Below are 27,554 nucleotides of genomic sequence, written 5' to 3'. Positions count from 1 at the left end.
AGGATGCAGTTCAGCATCTCTGTATTCTGTTTAAACTGCTGAAGAGAGAATCTCCCTGAGTTTGCTCTGCAGCAGCATTTAATCTCAGGTAATGTTACTTCCATTTATTTTATCCAACTGGGCTCTACTCACTCTTTATGTCACCTGCTTTATGGATATTAATTATTTTGTATAACAAGTTAATTATGTATAATCATATGTGAATAAAAATAAAATAAAAAGTTGTTTATATATGTGTGTGTGTACAGGACGTGGCGTTTGTCACAATGAGGTTTCTAATCTCGCTGTGCGTGTCACTTCTGCTGTTTAATGGTAAGTGTTTTGAACATCTTTAAATGCACACCTGTGACCAATATCTGTCACAGACATTACAATGATGCAGTATTCAAATAAGTGAACTGATTATCATCACCCAAATATTAAATGATTATGCTTATATTCTGTTTAACAGGTGAATTGATCAATGGACAAACATCTGGTAATCATTCCTCCACTTTATATTCAATTATAATACTTTACTTCTTCACCCTTTGATGCATTAATTTTATTTATTTATTTATTTATTTATTTTTTAACCAGTCCAGGACCTCGTTTCCCAAAAGCATTGTAAATTAAGTAGAAACAGATTTATAAGTGCTCTGGAGTAATCGTACAGCGCTAAGAGCATCATAAGCAGACAGCTGCAGGACAATCAAAGAATTTCACTTCATACAATTTAAATATTAATAGCTACACTCTATGCTGAGACTTTAATATCAGGATATGTGTTTTATTTATTTTTATTTTTACAGAAAAGTCTAATAATAATAATAATAATAATAATAATAGATACTCTAAATATATCAATAAATTAATCAGTAAATAAATATAGTTATTTGTGTGAACTTGTTGGAATAGTAGGTAACAACAAAGTGGTGGCATTATTGATGCAGGCAACTGTATAAATTAATATTAGAGAGAGAAAGAAAAAGTAATTAACTTGCTTCCATGCATTCAAATCGTCTGTATATATTTGCTCATCATCCTACATTTACATTCATTCATTTGGTAGACACTTTTATCCTGTCTCCTCTTCCTCTCTGAAGAGGAGCACCACACAAGCAGCATTGCTGTCACCGTTGTGACTTTTGAGAGTAAAGAGCAGACCTCCACTTTATTGCTGAATGTCCATAAAGCGCATCTTCCAAATATTCAATGAATGCTTTTAATAAGCAGGATAACACACAGGGTCTCCACTGTCTTCACTGATCCTGGAAGCTTTTATATCGAGAGGAATTTGTGAAAACTAAATATTGCAAATGCACACCTGATTATGGAAGCAGACTGTGTAAAATAAAATGATCTGTTTAAAATTATTGTAAAAACAAAATGTAAATATGCATTTAATTAGGTCGAATATTTCAGAACATATTTTAAAACAAACTTTAGCGAGGTAAATTACAAATGATTGTAAAGTTACGCACAAATATAATGAAGTTACAATGATGAGCAGCTCTATACAGTCACATTTCAGCACTGTCACCTGGACAGCGACTCTCTTAAGTAGCACTTAAAGCGCGTCCTTGCTCCTTCATGTTAAGTGCAGTTTTGGGAAACTCAGGTAAACAATAACAAACGTTCGTAAAATTGCTGGTAGAAAATGCTTTTTACCGCTAAGATCAATTATTATTGGGAAAGGAGGCCCAGAACAGATTCATTGCAATGTTGTTTATACGGACTCCAAGAGTAACTGGTTTGGAACACATTTTTTTTTTCCTGTCTTTGCAAAACATTCTTTAATGTTTTAATGTAACATTTTCTCAGTGTTGTAATTCTAAATATATAGGCTACTAACTATAGTTTTATCTTATATATATATAAATTGCTCTGAAACAGTTTCGACTTTTTATCACACAGCTGCATATATACAATTTATTTGATGAGCATCCAAAACATTTTTATTTTTTATTTATTTATTTATTTATTTTTTTTATGTAATTTATGAACTCTACACTTCTAGGAAATCCCAAACACGTTTTAATCTTGTTCCAATATCAGCTTTGCCGACATATCTATTTGTCTTCTTTCTTCCTCTTAAAAAAATCCAATCCATTATTTTTCCACTATCTCTCACCTTTCTCATACGTGTACTTCTCAAAGCAATTTGCAACAGGTAGACCTATCCTAGCACTCTTATTATTGCCTCATAGGACGAAATTAATAAATGTACATGTCAAATGTAAATGATATCATGTCATCTGATTTTGGGTTTAGCAGGTTAAGATACAAATAAAAATAATCTCGTTTAAAGAAATAACCCACTTTGATTAGCATGAAATGTAATTAACTTGACATCAGACTTTTTAAAATCGTGTGCTCTATCCTGTGGGTACTGGGTTTAATGTATTTATATACCGTGTATCTTATATTGAATCATGACACAGTTGCCTGTAAAAAAAAAAGTAACATTTAAAAGATATTGAAGTACCAAATGGGGTTTCTCAGCGTTTGTTTCCTACAGGCATGATTTTAACTAATTATATCATATTTTGTTGTTAATAATAGCTCTATTAAACTTACTTTTGGTAAAAGTTTTGTAGTTTGTAAAGATTGAATGTTCCAAAAAACAGATTTTTCCGTAGATCTGCTGTACTGTATATTACAGTTAACAGTTTAGTAGGATGGAGGGAGACTTCAGTCATATAAACAATTCAACATTCTTAATAATAAAAAAAAATAGACAAAGATTAAAGGGCCTATATCACACTGTTTTAATAATTTTATTTAAGCTTGTTTTATTCAAACTTAACAATGCGGTGATGTCTTGATTATTTCTCTTGTGATTTTGATTTTGATTGAGATTTTTTCTTTCTTTATTTTTATTTTCTTGCATTCCGAATGTAGATTACAGCTGCAACTTTAATCATTATTTAACAATTTGCAGTTGCAAAACAAATCTGGGGAAATGTATCACAGTAAATATATATGGCTACTCATTTTATTTTGAAAATAAAATAAATAGAAACATTATGGTAACTATAAATGACATTTCTTGATTTCAACATTTTTACATGGATGGAGCAATAATCACATGACCAACAATATTTAATTCCACCAGGTCCCTCTGAAAGATGATGTTTGTGTCAAAGCTCCATTAAAACAAGCAATCGTTATAATGTTATAATGGGCTACAAAAATAAATTAGGTGGCAAAATATTACATGAAATATATATATATATATATATATATATATATATATATATATATATATATATATATATATATATATATATAATTAATTTGTATGCCCCTGATCGGCCCCAAAATCCGTCGGCCCACTGGAAAAATGCCCGGCATGCCAGATTACCAATCCAGCCCTCGTTTAGCAGTTCCAACCAATAGTCCAAAAGCATGTTCCCTCCAGGAAAATTTGCTTTTTTCTGGTCACAAAGTGTATCAAGTTTGGAAAAATATATTTATTTGTATTAATTATAGTTGGAGCAAAATCATGTGTTTGAAAAGAAATAATAACGGAAGTTTGTTATTATTATTATTATTATTATTATTATTATTATTATTATTATTATTATTATTATTATTATTTTAAAGGTGGAATTTGGGGTAAAAATCCCCCAGGGGGTTATAGTGACATCGTGTAGAATACCTATAGGGACATTACTTATAGGGCAAAATTTGTCAACTTAGGCAAATATTTTTGATACAGTAATATATTTTTTACTATATATAAATTACTAATTAAGATAATGCTTATTCAAATACATAGGCCTACTTTAGAAAATGGTTAACCATTTCCTGTTAATTTCAATCACTTTTGGCATTTCATAACATCTCAAGTATTCTATAAACAAGTGAATCTCCATTGTGATTATATCAGTTAATGAACCTACTTTTATATATTATTTTTCTTCCCATATTAAATCTATTCGTCCAACTTAAGAAAAACACTGTGTTTTTGTTACAAAGGCAGAGCAAATGCGCCATCTAGTGGCAACTGCTGGACGCACTCTACAGAACTGTGCACGAGACATAAGTTACACACATGCCAGAAACAGTAACAGTTTGTGACAGAAGAGTGTTCCCGATGCAGTCGTGTTTAGTAAGAACAGTGTGTGTCCATTTGAAAAATCCACACATACACCCATGTCCACCCTTGCATCCTAATCACCATTATAAGCTGAGTTTCAACTAATTAGTCAGTTTCAGTGCCTGAGCTCACTCATCTTCATTCATCATTATGGCAGTATAATGTATGTCTGTGCTGTTCAACTAAGATCTGTCAGTAAAGTCTTTTGAACTAATTCCTGCCTCTGTTTGTGTTCTGACCTACGCCCCAAGGCGAGAACTATATCCTCCTAAGCGCCTGTAGTACTTACTTTCACAATTTTATCATTTCAATAATTGACCAGTTAAAAAAAATAAAAAAAATAAAAAATAAAAAATAATAATATTTAACCACCTTAAACAAAACTGAAAGTGACAAATAAGTAGGCTATTTACTTAGGCTATTTTGGCTCAAAATAAATGTGATAATTTTAGGGATTTTCATTAGCTTTTTCTGAATTGAAACATCAATAATATCCAATTTGGTATTGCCATTGCAATTATTCGCTTAAAATTCCCTTACTTGGACAGTAAAACCCTTGGAATTTGAAGTGCACAATAGTTGCTGTTATCTCAAATAATCACCTCAGGCCTTCTCTGAAATCTTCTGCGGACCCCCTAGCACCCCATCACGGCACCCCTGGTGGTTCCTGGACCCCAGTTTGAAAACTAGAGAAATGTGCCACTCTCGCTAAATAGAGGGAAGCATAATGCTTAATGTAATGACCTTGATTTTTTTTTTTTTTTTTACAAGTTCACTTGCTAAAAACACAAAATGTGTGAAATGGATCAAACAAAAACTGGGCCAGAACATACAAGATATGGAATAGATTGACAAACAAGCTGCCAATATTTTCTTTTCTTTTTTAATCGAAGGTGCCGGAACGCCAATTTAACCCCTGTATACAACTACCATATTTGGTACATAAGCTATAGTATTTAAAGGATCTATAATTATGGTTGCTCTAGCTCAGTGTTTCCCAACAGCAGGGGCGTCGGACCGCAGGTAATGATGGACCCGCATAACAGGGGACCTCACTGGAGGGGGGCCCACATAAAGGCTTTATTGAAATTCCATTATATTATCATTTGTATGTATATATATATATATATATATATATATAGTAATAACATGCTGTTGGTTTGAATAAAATGTCGCAAGACTCTGTTTTCCACCTGTAAATATGGGGAGTTCCCTTATAAACTGCCTTGTCTCCTCCCATGTTAGCGAACAACATCCAAAATTAACACTTGGCACGTGCCAAATAGGAGAAAAAAATAGCTTCTGGTGAAAAAATTAAACGGAAATATTCACCAGGTGGAAGGAAACATTATTAGCAACTGCATCATTACATGCTTTTCATTAAACAGTGAACAACAATCAGATGCTTGCTTAATAAAGTGACATGCACGGGGGGCTATCATCCCTGGAGTCATGAGTTTGAATCCAGGGTGTGCTGAGTGACTCCAGCCAGGTCTCCTAAGCAACCAAATTGGCCCGGTTGCTAGGGAGGGTAGAGTCACATGGGGTAACCTCCTCGTGGTCGCTATAATGTGGTTCGCTCTCGGCGTGGCGCGTGGTGAGTTGTGTGTGGATGCTGTGGAGAATAGCGTAAAGCCTCCACACACGCTATGTCTCCGCAGTAACGCGCCCAACAAGCCACGTGATAAGATGCGCGGGTTGATGGTCTCAGATGTGGAGGCAACTGAGATTCGTCCTCCGCCACCCAGATTGAGACAAGTCACTACGCCACCACGAGGACTTAGAGCGCATTGGGAATTGGGCATTCCAAATTGGGGAGAAAAAGGGGAGAAAATAAAAATAAAAATAAAAAATAAAGTGACGTGCACAATTCAAATCAAACTGTCAACATCTGCCGCTACTCACAAATCTACTGTATAAACATACAGTGCATCCGGAAAGTATTCACAGCGCTTCACTTTTTCCACATTTTGTTATGTTACAGCCTTATTCCAAAATGGATTAAATTCATTATTTTCCTCAAAATTCTACAAACACTACCTCATAATGACAACGTGAAAGAAGTTTGTTTGAAATCTTTGCAAATTTATAAAAAAAATAAAATAAAAAACATAAATCACATGTACATAAGTATTCACAGCCTTTGCCATGACACTCAAAATTGAGCTCAGGTGCATCCTGTTTCCACTGATCATCCTTGAGATGTTTCTACAGCTTGACTGGAGTCCACCTGTGGTAAATTCAGTTGATTGGACATGATTTGGAAAGGCACACACCTGTCTATATAAGGTCCCACAGTTAACAGTGCATGTCAGAGCACAAACCAAGCCATGAAGTCCAAGGAATTGTCTGTAGACCTCCGACACAGGATTGAATCAAGGCACAGATCTGGGGAAGGGTACAGAAAAATGTCTGCAGCATTGAAGGTCCCAATGAGCACAGTGGCCTCCATCATCCGTAAATGGAAGAAGTTTGGAACCATCGGGACTCTTCCTAGAGCTGGCTGCCCGGCCAAACTGAGCGATCGGGGGAGAAGGGTCTTAGTCAGGGAGGTGACCAAGAACCCGATGGTCACTCTGACAGAGCTCCAGCATTTCTCTGTGGAGAGAGGAGAACTTTCCAGAAGAACAACCATCTCTGCAGTACTCCACCAATCAGGCCTGTATGGTAGAGTGGCCAGATGGAAGCCACTCCTCAGTAAAAGGCACATGACAGCCCGCCTGGAGTTTGCCAAAAGGCACCTGAAGGACTCTCAGACCAATCTGGTCTGATGAAACAAAGATTGAACTCTTTGGCCTGAATGGCAAGCGTCATGTCTGGAGGAAACCAGGCACCGCTCATCACTTGGCCAATACCATCCCTACAGTGAAGCATGGTGGTGGCAGCATCATGCTGTGGGGATGTTTTTCAGTGGCAGGAACTGGGAGACTAGTCAGGATCGAGGGAAAGATGAATGCAGCAATGTACAGAGACATCCTTGATGAAAACCTGCTCCAGAGCGCTCTGGACCTCAGAATGGGGCGAAGGTTCATCTTCCAACAGGACAATGACTTTAAGCACACAGCCAAGATAACAAAGGAGTGGCTCCGGGACAACTCTGTGAATGTCCTTGAGTGGCCCAGCCAGAGCCCAGACTTGAACCCGATTGAACATCTCTGGAGAGATCTGAAAATGGCTGTGCACCAACGCTCCCCATCCAACCTGATGGAGCTTGAGAGGTCCTGCAAAGAAGAATGGGAGAAACTGCCCAAAAATAGGTGTGCCAAGCTTGAAGCATCATACTCAAAAAGACTTGAGGCTGTAATTGGTGCCAAAGGTGCTTCAACAAAGTATTGAGCAAAGGCTGTGAATACTTATGTACATGTTTTTTTTTTTTTATAAATTTGCAAAGATTTCAAACTAACTTCTTTCACATTGTCATTATAGGGTATTGTTTGTAGAATTTTGAGGAAAATAATGAATTTAATCCATTTTGGAATAAGGCTGTAACAAAATGTGGAAAAAGTGATGCGCTGTGAATACTTTCCGGATGCACTGTATTTCACTTCAGATGTTTATCTATGATGCCTAAATGTTATTTGTTTCCAGAACTCCATGAGATACAAGTGAAATTTTCACATTAAGCCATCAAAAGAATATGTGAGGAACAAAATCACCTGTCATTGTGCTCAGATGCTATTGACTATTTAAAGAGACAGTACTGATTTAGCGTGTTCTGAGTATCAATGTAAACATGTTTGTAAACAAACATGTAACAAATATATATGTAAAATAACAAATGCAGTTTCAAGATATTTACTGTGGGAATATAATTAATTTGACCATTTTTCAAAAGCTAAAATGCGACCAATATGATGAAAAACAGACAAAAAACTGACAAAATTAACAGCATGAGCTGAGAAAGAATTTATTTAATATTTAAGTTAAATGGGCACTGTAACCAAAATACACCTAAATTAATCCATATAGAATAAAATCAGAATCGAATCGAGAGCTTGTGAATCAAATCAAATTGAACCTGAAAATCTGGAACAATACCCAACCCAAATTTTAAGATCATTTTAGACCCTGTGTAAATATCAGTTAGCAAGTTTCAGGATAGACTGAACAACCTGGCACTCTTCTCATTTCAGAAATGATACGGTGACTTTTCCAACCAGAAAACTCATAAATGTACACATGTATAAGTTATATTGTTAGTAGGATGTTTTTATTATTTTTTATAATGTATTGCTTGATTCAAATAATATTTGCATCTGAAAACAAACATTTTATGAATTAGCACTGTTAAATATCCATCTAGATTGTTTATACTGGATATTATCCCCAACACAAAACCCAAATTGGTCAGGGGGCCCTAAAATAGTTCTGTGCCCAGGGTCCAAAATGTGGTGCTACGCCCCTGGCCATAAGTACCCTCATAGCACCATAATTAAGGCTCAAGTACCCCTCATAAAAAAATAAATAAATAAACATGTACAAAAGACTAAATATATATAATTATTGTTTGTATATAAATATAATTTATAATGTTTATTCATCATCAACAACAAAAACAAAACCGGTATGTTTCAGTGGGCTATTTTAGAAGTATGTGCCCACTTATCTGGAGAAAATTTGGGATTAAATGGGTTATTAAAGAAAATCTGAAAAAGTTTAGCATGTTTTATCTCCCATTTCATTGTGAAAAGATCATCTCATGTGGAAAAATCCTGCATGTTTATTCTTGTCAGTTTTTGTACGGATACAGTATAGCAAAAAGTGTTACAACTTTACTCTGTCTACCCTACTCTTGTAATGTATCTGTATTCCAAAAGTCTACTTAAGTATGCTACTATACACCTTTGAGACTATTTAACATAAAATTGCATGTAAAAAAAAAAAAAAAAAAAAAAAAAAACACGTTCAAGGAATAGTTCACCCCAAAATGAAAATTATTTTTATAATTTTTTTCACCCTCATGCCATCCCAGATGATTTGTGATTTTTTGTTTTGTTTTAAATATCTCAGCTCTGCATGTTCATACAATGCAAAGTCAGCAGGGTCCAAAACTCTGAAGCTCAAAAAGCACATAAAACAGCATAAAAGTAACCTATCTGACTCCAGTGGTTAAATACATGTATTCAGAAGTGATGACAGTGAGTAGATGATTTTAGTTGAATTATTCCTGAATTAATATGTGTTTTATCAAGTGAAGAGCAGTGATTGATTTTCTCTTTTTTTAATATTATTATTTAATTAATAATCAGTAATTAGCAATACTGTGTATAATCACAGTTCACTAATCTAAAGTCCAGTCCGGTCAGCAAACTAAAAAGTGTTCGACACATCTGTTCTGATTCATCAATCTAAACTCCAAATCTCTTTTATACATTTGTTCATTTGCAACTTTAAATGTTCTTTTGGTTTTGCCAGTGAATGAGTATGTATCATATTTTTTTTCTTTTTTGACATTATTGTCTCAGCAACTACAACTTCCAGCTCTGATCCATGCTATGATTATAATATTCTTGATGACTACTGGAGAGACATAAGCCAAAATCAGTACCAATACTATGGATATGATGACACCCATGTTGAATGGAGTGGCTGGTATCGGCTGTATTTGAACGGAGAAAGTGCTCAAATGTCGGAGTGGTGTGTGAGTGGTGTGGGATGTGGTGGTTATACTGGACTGTATCTAAATGGTTCTCATCCACGACTTGAGGATGGAGTGGTGACCCGTGAAGTCATGGGGACTTACATATGGTGGTATTATTCCAGCCAGTGTGGCAACTACAGATCCAACTCCATCCAAGTCAAAGCCTGTCCTGGAGATTATTATGTCTATAAACTCGTCAAGCCAGATGTGTCAATCAACATGCCTACATACTGTGCAGGTGCAGTTCAAACTCTTGTGCTCCTTTTATTTCTCTGAGATTTTTTTTTTTTTTTTTTTTTTTTGTGATGACAACATGATTTAAAAAAGGTCAATATTACAAGTAAATGCTCCATTTAAAGATAAAAAATTTTATTATTATTATTTGTTTGACAAAATGATTTGCACAATGCAACTAAGCATATTATAAGCAGTTACTACAGAATTGCTCAAAATCATGAAACTCCATCATTATGCCTTTTGAATAGTCTTATGATACTCTAAATTGCCTTGCATGTAAATAATGTGTTTTAAAAGTACTTGTACCAATGACTCTCTTGTCCATAACAGTTGCTTTCAAAAGCATCAGTAATGATCCATGTTACAACTATGAGTCTCTGGACCGTCCCTGGAGAGCCAACAATGAAAGTGGCTTGTATATTGGTGATGCATCTTTCTCCTGGAATGGCTGGTATCGGCTTTTCTACAATGAAATGAACATCCAGATGCCAGAGAGCTGTGTTAGTTCATATTTGGGCTGTAATTCTTACATGAGTCTGTGGCTCAATGGCCCTCACCCTCAGATAGAGGATGGAGTTGTGACCAGAGAGGTCTGTGGGGCGACTTATTGGAGTGAATGCTGTTATTACAAGTCACAACCCATCAGAGTGAAAGCCTGTCCAGGCAATTATTATGTATATGAACTTGTGAAACCACAATACTGGTATGCGGGATACTGCACAGGTAGAGTGTCTTTCTCCCACTTTTTCACAAGTAAAGTTTTCCAGCTTTTTCCAGTTATTTTAGTCACATCTGAAAAATTCCCCCTTTTTTAGATGTCAGCACTATATCACAGACGGTTTCCTCTACAAGTCCAGCTATGATTACTGGATCCAGCATCACCTTGGGTAGGTTACTTTCAGCAAATCTATAAGAAATAAATACACACTGTACATACATAAATTCATATATACATGAAATAATTAATTGGGGAACTTAAAATACTACTGCATCTTTTTCAGTTAAAGTTTTGCAAGTTCTTACTGTCATGATTGACAGAAAATGACATGGTGTCTATACTTGTAGCCACACTATTAATCAGTCATATAGTGCATGGTTTTAACTTACAGAATAAAGGTTATTATAGTTTTGGATTTTATTTTAATCAACAAAGATCTCTACAATGCAAGCAAGTGATGGATTGTGACAAGAATGAGTTAGGGTCAAGATTGAGAGGTGGGGTGTCTGTGTATCTATTTTGTATGAGACTCTTTTGAGACTCCAGAAAGTTGCATGTTTTCTTCTAGACACAATCCAAGCAATGCTCTGTTGCAGCAAAACCTCAGAATTAACCTGCATCATGTGTTATATCACCATCAGCAGCTGACACACAGATCGGTCGAGTCCACCACCAAAAAAAAAAAAACAGACCAATAACCACGAATGCAACAATGTATTCATTTAATTATTTGTTTATTTTTTATCTGATTTTTTTTTTTTTTTTTAGATTTTCATCGTCCTTTTATTATTTTATTTTAGTTTATGAAAATGTTTTTTAAAGGAATCATTTTAGTCTTACTGTACACAATAGACCTGCCATGAAATTGCATCTCTCGTTGAAATATAACTTGTTGTTTTAATCTCATCACAGTAGACCCATGCTATAACTACAACACTCTTGATAACTACTGGAGAGACACACACAATTACTGGTATATGTATGGATATTTATCTGGATATGACGACACTCGTGTAGAATGGGATGGCTGGTATCGACTCTTCATTAATGGATCAAGTGCTCAGATGCCTGAGTGGTGTGTGACTTATATGTCATGTGGAGGTTATAGTGCTCTGTGGCTTGGTGGCTCTCATCCTCATATAGAAGATGGAGTTGTTACTCGGGAAATCTACGGCTCAGTTAATGACCAGTGTAATAACTACAGATCCAAACCCATCCAAGTCAAAGCTTGTCCTGGAAATTATTACGTCTACAAATTTACCAGACCAAAACTATCAATCCCAGCTCCTGTATATTGTGCAGGTACAGTCATTCTGCTTTATATTTTTACATGTTTATCATGAATTGAATTGACTTTCAAATGACAACCACCTTTGCAGACTTGCTAAAGATGTGTGTATTATTATCTTATACACATTCAATCTGCAATATATATTATGCACTGTTCCTACAGTTTCATACACCATGCCAGCTGTTGACCCCTGCTACAACTATGCCAGTCTGGATGAGTCTTGGAGAGCCACTGACAATACTTACTATAATAACTACTACTACTACAATATAATGTGCGATTATAATGTCAACTGGAATGGTTGGTACAGGCTCTTCTACAATGGTCAGAGTATCCAGATGCCAGATTCATGTGTAAATTATGGCATGTGTGGCACTTATTACCCACTGTGGCTCAATGGCACTCACCCTCAGCTGGAAGATGGAGTGGTCAGCCGGCAAGTCTGTGGTTCCGATGGGAATAATTGCTGTGGTTACAGATCTCATCCCATACAAGTCAAAGCCTGTCCTGGAAATTACTATGTTTATGAGTTTGTCCGGCCAATATACTGCTCAGCTTACTGTGCAGGTAGATCATTTACTCATATGCACTTTATTCATTTACCTCATTGTGATTTTCTTGATAATAACTGATATTAATATACAAATATTCCTGATACAGATGTCACAAGTCTCAAAAACTCATCATATTCTACAACAACAGAGACAATCCTTCCAGTAGGATCCACTCCTGTGCCCATCACAACCACTGGTAAAGTATTGTATTACTTCATTTATGAGCGGATTTTTTAAAACATATTTTCATTAGACATGAAGGGCCCTACTTTAATTGCGCAAGCGCTATACGCAGCGCAATGCCTTAACTTATAATCACAAAGTCAGTGGGCATGGCCATGAAGTTTTAGTATTTTCGTGCAAGCGTGCGCTAAGTGTGGGCGCAAGTGGGTTTGGCAAAATCGCCCATGCAAGGCGCTAATCGGGTCAATGAAGCAACTTCTCCGGCACCGTCTCTGTCCTATTATACTGTCCATTCCCTGTCAAGCACCAGCGATATAAACAAAGACAGTACATTCATAAGAAGTTGGTAGTGTAAATGGACTGTATGCAATGAATTGGAAGAATAGAAATATGGATTTACATTATTTTGTGTGTCCTTGTTAAATGGGACACATTCCTTTTATAAGCATAAAAAATGTGGTTCAGGATATGGATGTAGGCTCCGTTAAATTATAGAGAATGTAAGTATTATTAATAATTTTCATCTACTGACACACAAATCATTGCTAGTATGAACAGTGATTGTATCAGAACGCACTTCACTTCCGGTCGACATTGATTTTGAAAAATGTAATTAATTTATTGAAACACGAAAAAATGTAACTAAAAATATTTCTAAATTCAAATTACACTTCAAACGAAACGAAAATGGTTGAAGTGGTTAAAAAAAAAACATACCAAATTTAAACATTTTACTCTCTCCTTCTTCTACCTGCCCCTTTTGCAGTGACTTAAACATAACAATACAAATTATAATAATAATTGAATAAATAAACCATGACCTCTAGAAAATGTAACAAATCTCAGTTTTTTTTTATTTTTTTTGGTTCAACAAACAGCTTTGGTTAAGGACATTATTTAATGTTCTTTTGCCTACTTTCAGAATTTGGACATGAACTTTATTAACACCTGCTGGTGGAATCTCCAAACTGCAAATGCAGGAACTGAATTTAGACTTTGCGCAGAGTTAAGAGTTGGTATTGAAACGTCTTAGCGCAACGAACAAATTCTTAGAAAAATAGCAAATTGCACTTCATTTACATACAATACGCCCACAGTTTGCGCAAACACTCCCATCCATGCCCATTTGCATTTGTGCATTTGTGCTCTCACGAAAATTGGAGAAGACCTTACGCACGGTCATAGCGCGTGTCGCTGCACTTTGCACACACGTGAAAATAGAGCTTGAACTCTTTTTGTTTATCCCGCTGTGACACAAGGTTGTGGTTAATTCATTGCAAAACTAATTTTAATCACATTAAAATGTCATTTTACAAACAGAGTATGCAATACAAATGAAAAAGAAAACAGTTATAGAATAAAGTGAATAATAAATATGATAATTGGAACAAAACATAAACATAAGAATGCATACATTAAAACAACTGAAACTAACATTTCAGAAGAGAAATATGAAAACTGTAATAGATGGGCAGTCACAAAAAAGCTGAACTTGTGAAAGTGCAGTCTTATTTATAGAGAAAACTATACACCACAAAATACAAAATATCTAAATCTACAGAAAAAATAAAACAGGCTAAATCCAATTAATAATCTTGAAAAATGATGAAAACCAAACAAATTTACAAACAATGAGCACACGTGTTGAAACCATGACAAGACAACAGTCTGCTTCAAAACACAAATATGATGAAATACAAGACACAGCACCCCCAAAAAACAGAAATCCTTTTGGAATGGGGAGGGAGTTCTGACTTCTAAACGTTAGAAATGATAAACAAATTCAAATAAAAAACATTCCCAGAATGCACTACAAAAATCAGGGTGCACCGGTGTTTACTGTGTTCCCTTACCGGAAATGTCCTCATGTCTTCTTAAGTCTCTCAAGTCGTTACAGGTTGAGCACAAGTGTAAATTTACATATTTTTAAAAGTCAAAGCCTTATTTTCTTTTCAAAACAGATTTTGTTTGTAATTCTCTTTAATCCATAATGTGCATGACACCATTTAAAATATCAGAGTTGTTAAAAAAATATTAATAATACTTTGTATTTAGATTAGTTCATCAATGAAAGTTATCTTTCATGATGAAACTTTCATTTTAATATCTACAAATAAAATGCATGCTAATGTCTTCAGTGATGTTGCTGATTGAAACCTCATAATCGTGTCACAGGCGATTGAGTCGTGAGTGTCCCAATGATTAGTGAATCAACACCCTTGCCAGTGCCCGAATTCGTGTTAACAATATACTGATTCAATTACGCCTTTTAATAAGCAGTCAAGATACTCGCTGTCAAATCTTAAAAATTGGTTCTCTTGCAGACCCAACTCCCAAAATCAATTATTGTGAATAAGAGCCAAAGTGTGTGTTGAAAGTATCCTTATTAAAGTCAAATGTAAAAGAAGACTCAATATTGGCTGTTTATTTCACATTTGTTCCTTCTGTAAATGAAAGAGATACTCAGACTCACAAAATGTCTTAAACTTTCAATAAATTGAAACGCAAGTGTAACAGGAAGCTTAAGTAAAGAGTTTGGAAATAACCACTTCATAGAAATTTATTTAAAAAAAATAATATAATGATAATAAAATATGTATTAATTCATTTATCAATTTTTTCCTAACAGAGACTATCCCAGTTGACCCCTGCTCCAATTACACTTTGCTGGATGATCCTTGGAGATCCACCAACAATCAATATTCCTCTCAGATAATGTGTGACACTTGGGTCAGCTGGAGCGGCTGGTACCGTCTCTTCATTGAGGGTCAGAGCGTTCAGATGCCAGACACATGTGTTGTTATGTGGAGCTGTGGAACTCATGCCCCACTGTGGCTAAACGGTCAACACCCAAGAGTTGAGGATGGAGAGGTCTCCCGAAATGTGTGCGGTCACTGGAACAATGACTGCTGTTTTTTCCAATCCAATCCCATTAAAGTCAAAGCCTGCCCTGGAAATTATTATGTCTATGAGTTTGTGACACCAACTACTTGTAGTTTGGCATACTGTGCAGGTATGTACGTTTACATGTGCTCTTTGTATATGTAAGGGATAATTGTATATTTGGTGAATAATATTCATCTTTTTTTTTTTCTTTCAGATGCTAGCAACATTACCCAGACTACTGTGAGACCAGAGACAACCACAACCCCAGAAACTACAACCATGGAGATAACGACTGGTAATGTAATGTGCTGTGTACTCAATTGTGTTACAGTCTGGAGGAGTATTGTTTTGCATGAGCAGATCAGATCTTTGTATTTGTCACTGTTTGTAAAGATCAAAACTGTGTGTGAAATGTTCAGTTTCAGAACTTTGTCTAACTGCATGTGATTCAGATCATAAGTACACACCTTGTGTTCATTTATCAGGATAACTTAAAATATTGCTGTTAAAACTACACTATGGATGATCTCTCGTTTAATATTCTGTTAGAACAAAAAATACCATTATCGAGCCAGTACATAAACAATTTGAGTTAAAAAAACATATTTTTGCCATACTTCCAATCACAACTGTTGAGACTAAATGTGTTACAACACTCACCGGTTTCCCCTTTAAACAGTTAACACTGTCATATTAACAGATGTTAGCACACATAACCTCATCAACATTTGACAACATTTTTAATGTTAATATAAAAAAAATATCAAATACATTTTATTTAAAAAAACACATTTAAAGCTAAAATGGGTAGTCTTGTCTCTTTAGACTTCTCATTACGCATCTGTGACATTTCTCTTGTAATAAAGATTTAGACACAATTGTAACAAATGGGTCTAGAATCAAAGTTTTCATTTTCTTTTGAAAATGTAGTGCAGTAAATAAAAGACAACAGAAACATTTATAATCTTTTAAAGTAGAAATATTCCAAAAATCGGATTTCTACTTTGTTACTAAACACCTTTGCTCATGTGTAATGCAGAATACATCTTATTTACATTTTCAGTTTGTAAATTGGTTTAAAGGGTGTGTGCTATGAATACTGCCTAGAGGTAGAGATTTTACAGTTGGTTTTACTCTTACATACAGAATAAATTCTATTGAAGTTTTATAATAAAAAACATTATGTAAAATATAGTATATAGTGTTTTCAATAGATATACTCGATTAGCCAATCTAATCAATTAATCCATACAGATCAAATCTCTTTCATACAGTTGTTAGTTGAATGCTTGTGATGTGCTTTTGGTTTTGCCAAAGAATAAGACTGATGATTATTTACCGTCTGTTGTCTTTTTTGACATTATTCTCTCAGTGTCTACAACTCCCAGCTCTGACCCATGCTATGATTATAATATTCTTGATGACTACTGGAGAGACATAAGCCAAAATCAGTACCAATACTATGGATATGATGACACCCATGTTGAATGGAGTGGCTGGTATCGGCTGTATTTGAACGGAGAAAGTGCTCAAATGTCGGAGTGGTGTGTGAGTGGTGTGGGATGTGGTGGTTATACTGGACTGTATCTAAATGGTTCTCATCCACGACTTGAGGATGGAGTGGTGACCCGTGAAGTCGTGGGGACTTACATATGGTGGTATTATTCCAGCCAGTGTGGCAACTACAGATCCAACTCCATCCAAGTCAAAGCCTGTCCAGGAGATTATTATGTCTATAAACTCGTCAAGCCAGATGTGTCAATCAACATGCCTACATACTGTGCAGGTGCAGTTCAAACTCTTGTGCTCCTTTTATTTCTCTGAGATTTTTTTTTATGACATAGTAACATGATTTTCAAAAAGGTCAACATCAAGACTGCATATTTGATATACAGTATTTATATATAGACTTTTTATTTTTTTGAAAAAAATATTTGCACAATGCAACTAAGCATATTATAAGCAGTTACAACAGAATTGCTTACAATCATGAAACTCTATCATCATTCTGTGTTTTGAATAGGCTTATGATACTCTAAATTGCCTTGCATGTAAATAATGTGTTTTAACAGTACTTGTACCAATGACTCTCTTGTCCACAACAGTTGCCTTCAAAAGCATCAGTAATGATCCATGTTACAACTATGAGTCTCTGGACCGTCCCTGGAGGGCCAATAATGAAAGTGGCTTGTACATTTGTGATGAATCTTTCTCCTGGAATGGCTGGTACCGGCTTTTCTACAATGAAATGAACATCCAGATGCCAGAGAGCTGTGTTAGTTCATCATACAGCTGTAACACATACATGAGTCTGTGGCTCAATGGCCCTCACCCTCAGATAGAGGATGGAGTTGTGACCAGAGAGGTCTGTGGGGCGACTTATTGGAGTGAATGCTGTAATTACAAGACACAACCCATCAGAGTGAAAGCCTGTCCAGGCAATTACTATGTCTATGAACTTGTGAAACCACAATACTGGTGTGCGGGATACTGTACAGGTACAATGCCTTTCCCCCAATTGTTCCCAAATAAAATTTACCAGCTTTTTTTTATTATTATTATTTAAAATCCCTTTTTTAGATGTCAGCACTATTTCACAGACAGCTTCCTCTACAAGTCCAGCTATGATTACTGGATCCAGCATCACCTTGGGTAGGTTATCATAATATGGTTATTTAAATCTATAAACAATACATACAAACTGTACATATATACATTCTTACATGTACATACATTAAATAATGAATTGGTGAACTTGAAGGGCTCCATTGCTATGAGTGTGCTAGGCGTACGCAAAGCGAAATGAACGTGCGCTACGTATTATAACATTTTTGTGAGAGCGCTAATTCGAAGTGCAATTGCTATGCCAGTGCAATACAAATAATAATTTGATTTATTTATCACACATTTGGCACATATACAGTGAAAATCTTTTTCAGAGTGCAGGGTCAGCCATGATACAGCACCCCTGGAGCAGATAGAGTCAAGGGCCCAACAGTGGCATCTTGGTGGTGCTGGGGATTGAACCCCCAACCTTCTGATTAGTAACCCAAAACCTTAACCACTGAGCCACCACACATGCAAGTGTGCAATGCAATGCATCAAAACTAAATAGCTTCCATTTTACTCAAAAGCTCTCTACACCGCAATGAATGCAATGAATTGTGTGTAGAAGGAAATCTTCGATGGGAAAGTCTCGCAAGAGTCACATTTGCTGCTACTTGAGTAACTGTCTGTGGGAATTGCAGTAAACACAATAAACACAGTATGTGAATTTTGTATGAGACTCTCGTGACACTCCAGATTGAGGATTCTCATCTAGACACTATCCAAGCAATGCTCTTTTGCTATGTGCAACACAATCATTGAAATAAACTGCATCATGTGTTATATTGCCATCATCAGGTAACACACAGATCAGCCGAGCCCACCATAAAATTCAAATTTATGAATAACTACGAAAGCAGCAATTTATTCATTTATTTAATAGTTTATTTTTATCTTATTTGTTTTTCAAGTACTGTTTTTAGTTATGTTTAATTTAGCTTTTCATTGTCCTTCCATTATTTTATTTTATTTTAGTTTATTGAACATGTTTTTTAAAGGAATCATTTTAGTCTTACTGTACACAATAGACCTGCCATGAAATTGCATCTCTCGTTGAAATATAACTTGTTGTTTTGGTCTCATCACAGTAGACCCATGCTATAACTACAACACTCTTGATAACTACTGGAGAGACACACACAATTACTGGTATATGTATGGATATTTATCTGGATATGACGACACTCGTGTAGAATGGGATGGCTGGTATCGACTCTTCATTAATGGATCAAGTGCTCAGATGCCTGAGTGGTGTGTGACTTATATGTCATGTGGAGGTTATAGTGCTCTGTGGCTTGGTGGCTCTCATCCTCATATAGAAGATGGAGTTGTTACTCGGGAAATCTACGGCTCAGTTAATGACCAGTGTAATAACTACAGATCCAAACCCATCCAAGTCAAAGCTTGTCCTGGAAATTATTATGTTTACAAATTTACCAGACCAAAACTATCAATCCCAGCTCCTGTATATTGTGCAGGTACAGTCATTCTGCTTTATATTTTTACATGTTTATAATGAATTTAATTGATTTTTCTATGACAACCACCTTTGCAGACCTGCTAAATATTTATGTATTATTATCTTGTACACAATAAATATATAAGCAATATATATTATGCACTGTTCCTATAGTTTCATACACCATGCCAGCTGTTGACCCCTGCTACAACTATACCAGTCTGGATGAGTCTTGGAGAGCCACTGACAATCCTTACTATAATAACTACTACTACTACAATATAATGTGCGATTATAATGTCAACTGGAATGGTTGGTACAGGCTCTTCTACAATGGTCAGAGTATCCAGATGCCAGATTCATGTGTAAATTATGGCATGTGTGGCACTTATTACCCGCTGTGGCTCAATGGCACTCACCCTCAGCTGGAAGATGGAGTGGTCAGCCGGCATGTCTGTGGTTCCGATGGGAATAATTGCTGTGGTTACAGATCTCATCCCATACAAGTCAAAGCCTGTCCTGGAAATTACTATGTTTATGAGTTTGTCCGGCCAATATACTGCTCAGCTTACTGTGCAGGTAGATCATTTACTCATATGCACTTTATTCATTTATCTCGTTGGGATTAGTTTGAAAATAACTGACATTAATATAAAAATATTACTAATACAGATGTCACAAGTCTCAACAACTCATCATATTCTACAACAACAGAGACAATCCTTCCAGTAGGATCCACTCCTGTGCCCATCACAACCACTGGTAAAGTACTGTATTACTTCATTTATGAGCACTCACAGGCATTTTGTGATCTCTTTATTTTTCTGTTTATCCCACTATTACATGAGTGTGTAGTAAATTCATTGTTAAATTAGTTTCACCCAAAATGTGTAAAAAAATAAAATAAAATCACATTAGAATACATCTTAGAAACGGAGACTGCAATATAAATGCAAAGGAGAACAGCTGTAGAATAAACAGAGACAAGTGCAACAATTTTGTTTTCATTATGTGTGTCTCATTCTGCTCCCTAGTTCAATAGTCAGGTCACTGAACAGGGAGTAAGACATTTGTAGGTCTGTCCCATTCACAAAATTGTTCCAGTGCACTAAAATGTTTGCTCCCTAAAAAAAATTAAAAATCCCAGAACGCACTGTAAAAATACAATGCTTGCATTTTTGTTCTCTTAAAATGGAATACATAGATGATAACTGACTGCTCAACTAAAGCCATTACCAGCCAAACAGCAAAGGACACTGCATCTACCTGCACCCCTACAGTTAATTTGGGCTGGACTTTAAAGACACTTAATCAATAACCTACAGTAACAGCTCAGTTAATAACTTTGTAATAAAAATGGTCTTTACCAAACAATTACATAACTTAATCTACTCCATTGATTTGTATTACACATAGTTAACGTGTCTCAAATTTTGCAGAAAATGGGACCTAAATGCAAGGAAAGTAAAGAAAGTAAATCTTTATTAAATCAAAATACAAACTGGAAACAAAAAACACTCATGAGGGAGGAAAACCAGTAACAAAACATACAACCAATCAAAGAACCGATACAGACCAACTGACTAAACATGGCAACCAGAGGCCTGTACCATGAAGGTCACTGAACGAACTCAGGATTGGTTTCAGGTTGTCAAATTCAAACAAATCCAATCAGGCTTAATTGGTATCATGATGCTGCTCATCAACTTTCTCTGTCAACTCAGGCCTCAATCCTGATTTAAGATTAGATTGCGCTCATGCACATGAATGAGTGACGTTTACAGCGCACAACCAATCGTGTGAGTGAACGCGATTCACATCTCGTGAGAGACTCAGCAGGATTTACCTCTCTGCTGAAAGCTGATGATTATGAAAATAAGAATGTAAATTCATTTAAACTGTGCACAAGACATTGTTTTAAAAAAATATAAAACAATTAAAATGCATTTACACTGCTCAAGAGTTCAGCATGAAATCAGAAAGACTTAAAACACATGATTTACACAGTACAAGGGATAACTGTAAGATTATGAATCAATTAAAGACATTTACACAACAAGAAGAAACAGCTGCTGCTACGAGAGCTCAAGAGGACTGCTGCAAACTAATTCTTAATGTGAAAAATATATATATATTGAAGGAGTTCCCATCTATGTTGGGCCTTATTGGCTGCTTTTCTGTTTTATTTGCTCCAAGTCATCAATTTCAAAAACATTTTTTATTTATTTTTGTTATAAAATTTTAGTTTTGTAATTAAATAAATTAATATGGTGGCACAATGTAACGTATGCTGGCTGCTGACAATGATGATGAAGATGAAGACGTGAAGATGAAGAACCCAAGTGCAGTTTATTTACAGATGTGGAATCCCAAAACCTTGACTATAAACGTGATCTAACAAAAACATGAACTTGACAAACTAGACTTGACAACATTCACATTCATCACATTCAATACTAGACAACTACACAATGGAAAACTTGAGGCTTAAATACATGGACATGGGGGAACATAAACCAATGAACAAACAGAACTGATAATAAGATAATTAAACAATAACCCAATGAAAACATGACACATGAACATGGAGGGAAAACAGGAATCACATGACAAGGGAAACAGGAAAACATGACATGAAACAGGAACTAGAATTTCAAAATAAAAGACATGAAACAACAGAATACACATGACATATCCCCCCCACTAAGGGGTGGCTCCTGACACCCCAACACATAAACAAAACACGTAACACATGACATAAATTCAAAGTTCTGTAGGGAGCGGTGGGGGGTGGGGGGGTGTCTTGAGGCGTGGGGCGTGGCGTGGCGAGAAAGGGCGAGGGGCATGATGGGACCAGGGAATAGTCCGTGGGGGGTGAAGCCATGAGAAGCTCGAGGGGCGGAGCCATGGAAGGTGGAGCCGTGAGAGGCTCGAGGGGCGGAGCCATGGAACGTGGTGCCCGGAGAGTAGCTGAAGACTCGAAGGGCCAGGGTGGAGCCGATGGCAGGGAGGACCAAGGCGGTGCTGGAGGCTCGAAGGAGCAAGGCGGAGCTGAGGGATCGGAAGACTGAGGTGGAGCCGGTGGGACTGAGGACCAAGGTGGAGCCGTAGGGAAGGAGGTCCCCGGTGAAGCTGACAGATCGGAGGGACGAGGCGCAGCCAGAGGATCGGAGAGCCAAAGCGGAGCCAGGTGACTGACAGACCAAGGAGGAGCCGGAGGGACAAGGGACCCCGGCACAGCCGACAGGCTGAAGGACCGTAGTGGAGCCGAGGGAATGCCAAGCTGAGGCAATGTCGAGGGACCGACAGGCCAAGGCGAAGTCCAGGGCTCAGAGGGTCCAGGCGGGATCGGAGGGCCGAAAGTTCCCCTTGCCTGCTCAGGAGAACTAAGGGTGGGTATAAGGGTGGGAACCATCTCCAGGTCCCACTGCTCAGGTGTGGCTGTGACATGGCATGGAGCAGGCTGAGACGTTGCGGTGACGTGGCATGGAGCAGGCTGAGGCGTTGCTGTGACGTGGCATGGCGCAGGCTGAGGCGTTGCTGTGACGTGGCATGGCGCAGGCTGAGGCGTTGCTGTGACGTGGCATGGAGCAGGCTGAGGCGTTGCTGTGACGTGGCATGGAGCAGGCTGAGGCGTTGCTGTGTCGTGGCATGGAGCAGGCTGAGGCGTTGCTGTGACGTGGCATGGAGCAGGCTGAGGCGTTGCTGTGACGTGGCATGGAGCAGGCTGAGGCGTTGCTGTGACGTGGCATGGAGCAGGCTGAGGTGTTGCTGTGACGTGGAACTCTGGCTCGGCGGCGGCCATGACGTGGAACTCTGGCTCGGCGGCGGCCATGACGTGGAACTCTGGCTCGGCCTCCGCCTCCCCTACAGTGAACGGGGAACCAATGAACCGTCGGGCGAGGTCGATATATTGAGCCAGGCTGAGGGAACTGCGACCACCAGGCATCAAAAAAGAAATGGACTCATTTAGTCCAAATCGAAAACAGTCTTTGAGGGCAACCTCATTAAAGTCTACTTGGCAGGCTAGACCACAGAAGTCCTCAACATAGTCCTCCAGGGGACGATTCCCCTGACGTAGGCGCAGAAGTAAAACTGCTGGGTTCATGGTGGGTCTAGTATTCTGTAACGTATGCTGGCTGCTGACAATGATGATGAAGATGAAGACGTGAAGATGAAGAACCCAAGTGCAGTTTATTTACAGATGTGGAATCCCAAAACCTTGACTATAAACGTGATCTAACAAAAACATGGACTTGACTTGACTTGACTTGACTTGACTTGACTTGACTTGACTTGACTTGACTTGACTTGACTTGACTTGACAACATTCACATACATCACATTCAATACTAGACAACTACACAATGGAAAACATGAGGCTTAAATACATGGACATGGGGGAACATAAACCAATGAACAAACAGAACTGATAATAAGATAATTAAACAATAACCCAATGAAAACATGACACATGAACATGGAGGGAAAACAGGAATCACATGACAAGGGAAACAGGAAAACATGACATGAAACAGGAACTAGAATTTCAAAATAAAAGACATGAAACAACAGAATACACATGACACACAATTATATTTTTGTCTACAAAACTAATTTCAAACATTTAAGCATACGCCTTCAGATCAAAAGATTTTTAAGATCATGAGAAACATTTCAGTCAAGTGTTTCAAAACTTTTGACCGGTAGTGTGTGTATATATATACAGTGCATCCGGAAAGTATTCACAGCGCTTCACTTTTTCCACATTTTGTTATGTTACAGCCTTATTCCAAAATGGATTAAATTCATTATTTTCCTCAGAATTCTACAAACAATACCCCATAATGACAATGTGAAAGAAGTTTGTCTGAAATCTTTGCAAATTTATAAAAAAAAAAAAACGAAAAAAAAAAAAAAAATCACATGTGCATAAGTATTCATTACAGTCAAATTCTATATGAGTGCTCTAAATTGACAACTTATTGGAATGAAGTGATTAGACAGGTTAATTTAATATTTAACTGCACAATAGAAATACATCCAGAAAACCTTATTTTGGGTAAAATGCCATTGTCCTTAAGAAATAAAACTGAACAAAATATATTTAGGGTAATCAGAATAGCAGGTATCATAGTAATCCATCTTACTGGCTGTTTTATAGATAGCCAAATATATAAAATAAGATATTTTTTTTTGCTATGGGTAAAGAGGATTAATGGGTTAATCTGTTGAAAATCTACATTTAGATTCTCAAATAAATAATTTAGCATGAAGAGTCTATTTTGTGGATTTCAACGATTTTATTTGTAAAGTGTGCTTTCTAGGCCCAGTTGCCTTGTACCGTGCCCAAGCACGATTGAACCCCCCCACTCCCCCGCTGGCCCGCACACATTGCACTTAACGTTCCGGCCTGAGCACACATACTTAATTACGATGCAACTTATTGTTTTGAAAAAAAACAAGAAGAAAAGCGCTCTCGCAGAGCAAAACGGAGTCCATCATTGTAATGTTACTTTGTGCCTTATTTGGAGTCGTTTGGGGTGCAGTGACACACAGCCCTCTCACATGCCTAATTGTCGTCAGCATCACACCACTGAAATTTATCCTTTTCGTCCGATGAGCTGCCAAATTTATGAAGTGCATCCTGTACCTTCAGATACTGAACCCGCAGTTTTTTCAGCTTGTCACATCATTGCTAAATGGTTCTTTGGTATCCATGAGCAAGAAGATAGTCCCAAATTTTACCAAATATCTCGGAGTTCTTGTGTGTTGTATCCAGTTGTTCCTGTATACTTTCGTCTGCCCAAATTTCCAGTAAACACTGCACCTCTGCCTTAGACCAAAGCGATCCTTTTGCCACTTTGTTTGTTAAAAGAAACAGCCGCATCATTGACGTCATGTTTCAAGTTCCATACTCGACCACGGTTAGCGATCACACTAGATGCGTACCGTGCCTGAGCCAACTGAACTGTGCCTGATCCCACCTCTTCAAGCGCGCCTGGGCACGGTTCAGCGTACCGTGCCTGGGCACACTAGTCAAACGAATTAGACTTTGGGGGTCAAAAATGCTCGGGCAGAGTACAGATCACCTAGTGTGAGTGCACCCTAAGGGCGTACTCACACTAGGCCCGGTTGCCTTGTACCGTGCCCAAGTACGATTGTCCCCCCTCCCCACTCCCCCACTGGCCTGCACTCACATTTCACTTAACGTTCCGGTCCTGAGAACGCTTATGTCATTACGATGCGAAGAAAACAGGAAGAAAAGCGCTCTCGCAAATCACAATGTGCACAATCCATCATTATAACGTTACTTTGTGGCTTATTTAGAGTTGTTAGGGGTGCGGTGATACACGGCCCTCTCACATGCCAAATTGTCGACAGCATCGTACCACTGGAATTTATCCTTTTCGTCCGATGAGTTGCCAGATTTACGAAGTGCATTCCTTACCTTCAGATACTGAATGCTCAGTTTTTTCAGCTTGTCACTTCATTGCTCAGTGGTTCTTTGGTATCCACTGTTCTTCTGAGTTGTATCCAGTTGTTCCTGTATACTCTCGTCTCCCCAAATTTCCAGTAAACACTGCACCTCTGCCGTAGACCAAAGTGATCCCTTTACCCAGTCGCTTCATTGACGTCATGTTTCGAGTTCTGTGCTCAGTCACACTAGATGCGTACCGTGCCTGAGCCAACTGAACCGTGTCCAAGCCCACCTCTTCAAGCGGGCCAAGGCATGGTACGGAGGGATTACACTAGTCAGACAAACTGGACATTGGGGTCAAATATGCTCAGGCATGGTACAGATCGCCTAGTGTGAGTACACCCTAAGAGACACGGGGAAGTGATTTGACTGCATCAGAGATGTCCTTTTACTCACAGCTGATTGATTCAGCATCTGTTAGCAATCTGTAATCCAGAATGAAACCTGCTACAGAGAAGATTAGCTGTGTAACGTAAATTGCTATGGCGATCAACACCGCTGAAAGCCGACCAACTTTCATGGTACCTAAAACCTGGGGTTGAGGCAAACTAAACTAAAACTTACCTGGCTAGCCACCGAAACTGGCTTCATGGTACAGGCCACAGGAAACAAACACAGATTCAACCACGTGCACATACACACAACAAACACACACAAACAGAAAACAGACAGGGACCAGTGGATCATGACATAACTAATATTGGTAATGTGTTCATGTTGTGGAGCTAGAGGAGAACTGGCTCCACCATCTGAGCCAGGTTTTTAACTTGATTTGAAACAGTTTAACAGGGAGCTTAAGTAAAGAGATTGAAAATAACTATTTAGTAGATCATAAAATGTGTTTGTAAAAAGAATATATAATAACATATGTAATTCAGTAACATACATTTTTGTAATGTTTCAATAACAGAGGCTATTCCTGTTGACCCCTGCTCCAACTACACTGTGCTGGATGATCCTTGGAGATCCACCAACAATCAATATAATCAGTACATGTGTGACACTTGGGTCAGCTGGAGCGGCTGGTACCGTCTCTTCATTGAGGGTCAGAGCGTTCAGATGCCAGACACATGTGTTGGTCAGTATAGCTGTGGCACTCATGCCCCACTGTGGCTAAACGGTCAACACCCAAGAGTTGAGGATGGAGAGGTCACCCGAAATGTGTGCGGTCACTGGAACAATGACTGCTGCTATTTCCATTCCAGTCCCATTAAAGTCAAAGCCTGCCCTGGAAATTATTATGTCTATGAGTTTGTGACACCAACTGTCTGTCATTTGGCATACTGTGCAGGTATGTACATTTACATGTGCTCTTTGTATATGTAAGGGATAATTGTATATTTGGTGATTAATATTCATCTTTTTTTTTTCTTTCAGATGCTAGCAACATTACCCAGACTACTGTGAGACCAG

The 27,554-nt window shown here is 37.6% G+C and overlaps 1 protein-coding gene across 1 annotated transcript; it reads left to right on the top strand.

Annotated features, from left to right (window-relative positions):
• The first annotated feature begins 266 nt into the window (after positions 1-266).
• On the top strand, positions 267-27,548 carry LOC127423224 (uncharacterized). Its single transcript, XM_051667363.1, is given in 17 exon segments — positions 267-312; positions 452-478; positions 9,550-9,963; positions 10,293-10,685; positions 10,778-10,849; positions 11,593-11,982; positions 12,134-12,538; positions 12,632-12,721; positions 15,338-15,721; positions 15,809-15,889; positions 16,967-17,380; positions 17,700-18,092; positions 18,175-18,264; positions 19,293-19,679; positions 19,835-20,239; positions 27,052-27,407; positions 27,519-27,548. Coding segments are annotated over 17 exon segments (4,377 nt in total).
• The last annotated feature ends 6 nt before the right edge of the window (positions 27,549-27,554 follow it).

Source organism: Myxocyprinus asiaticus, chromosome 32 (genome assembly GCF_019703515.2).
Source record: "Myxocyprinus asiaticus isolate MX2 ecotype Aquarium Trade chromosome 32, UBuf_Myxa_2, whole genome shotgun sequence".
Taxonomy (NCBI): Eukaryota; Metazoa; Chordata; class Actinopteri; order Cypriniformes; family Catostomidae; genus Myxocyprinus; species Myxocyprinus asiaticus.
Note: the sequence above shows the minus strand (reverse complement) of the source record. Positions and strands in the feature narration are given on the sequence as shown.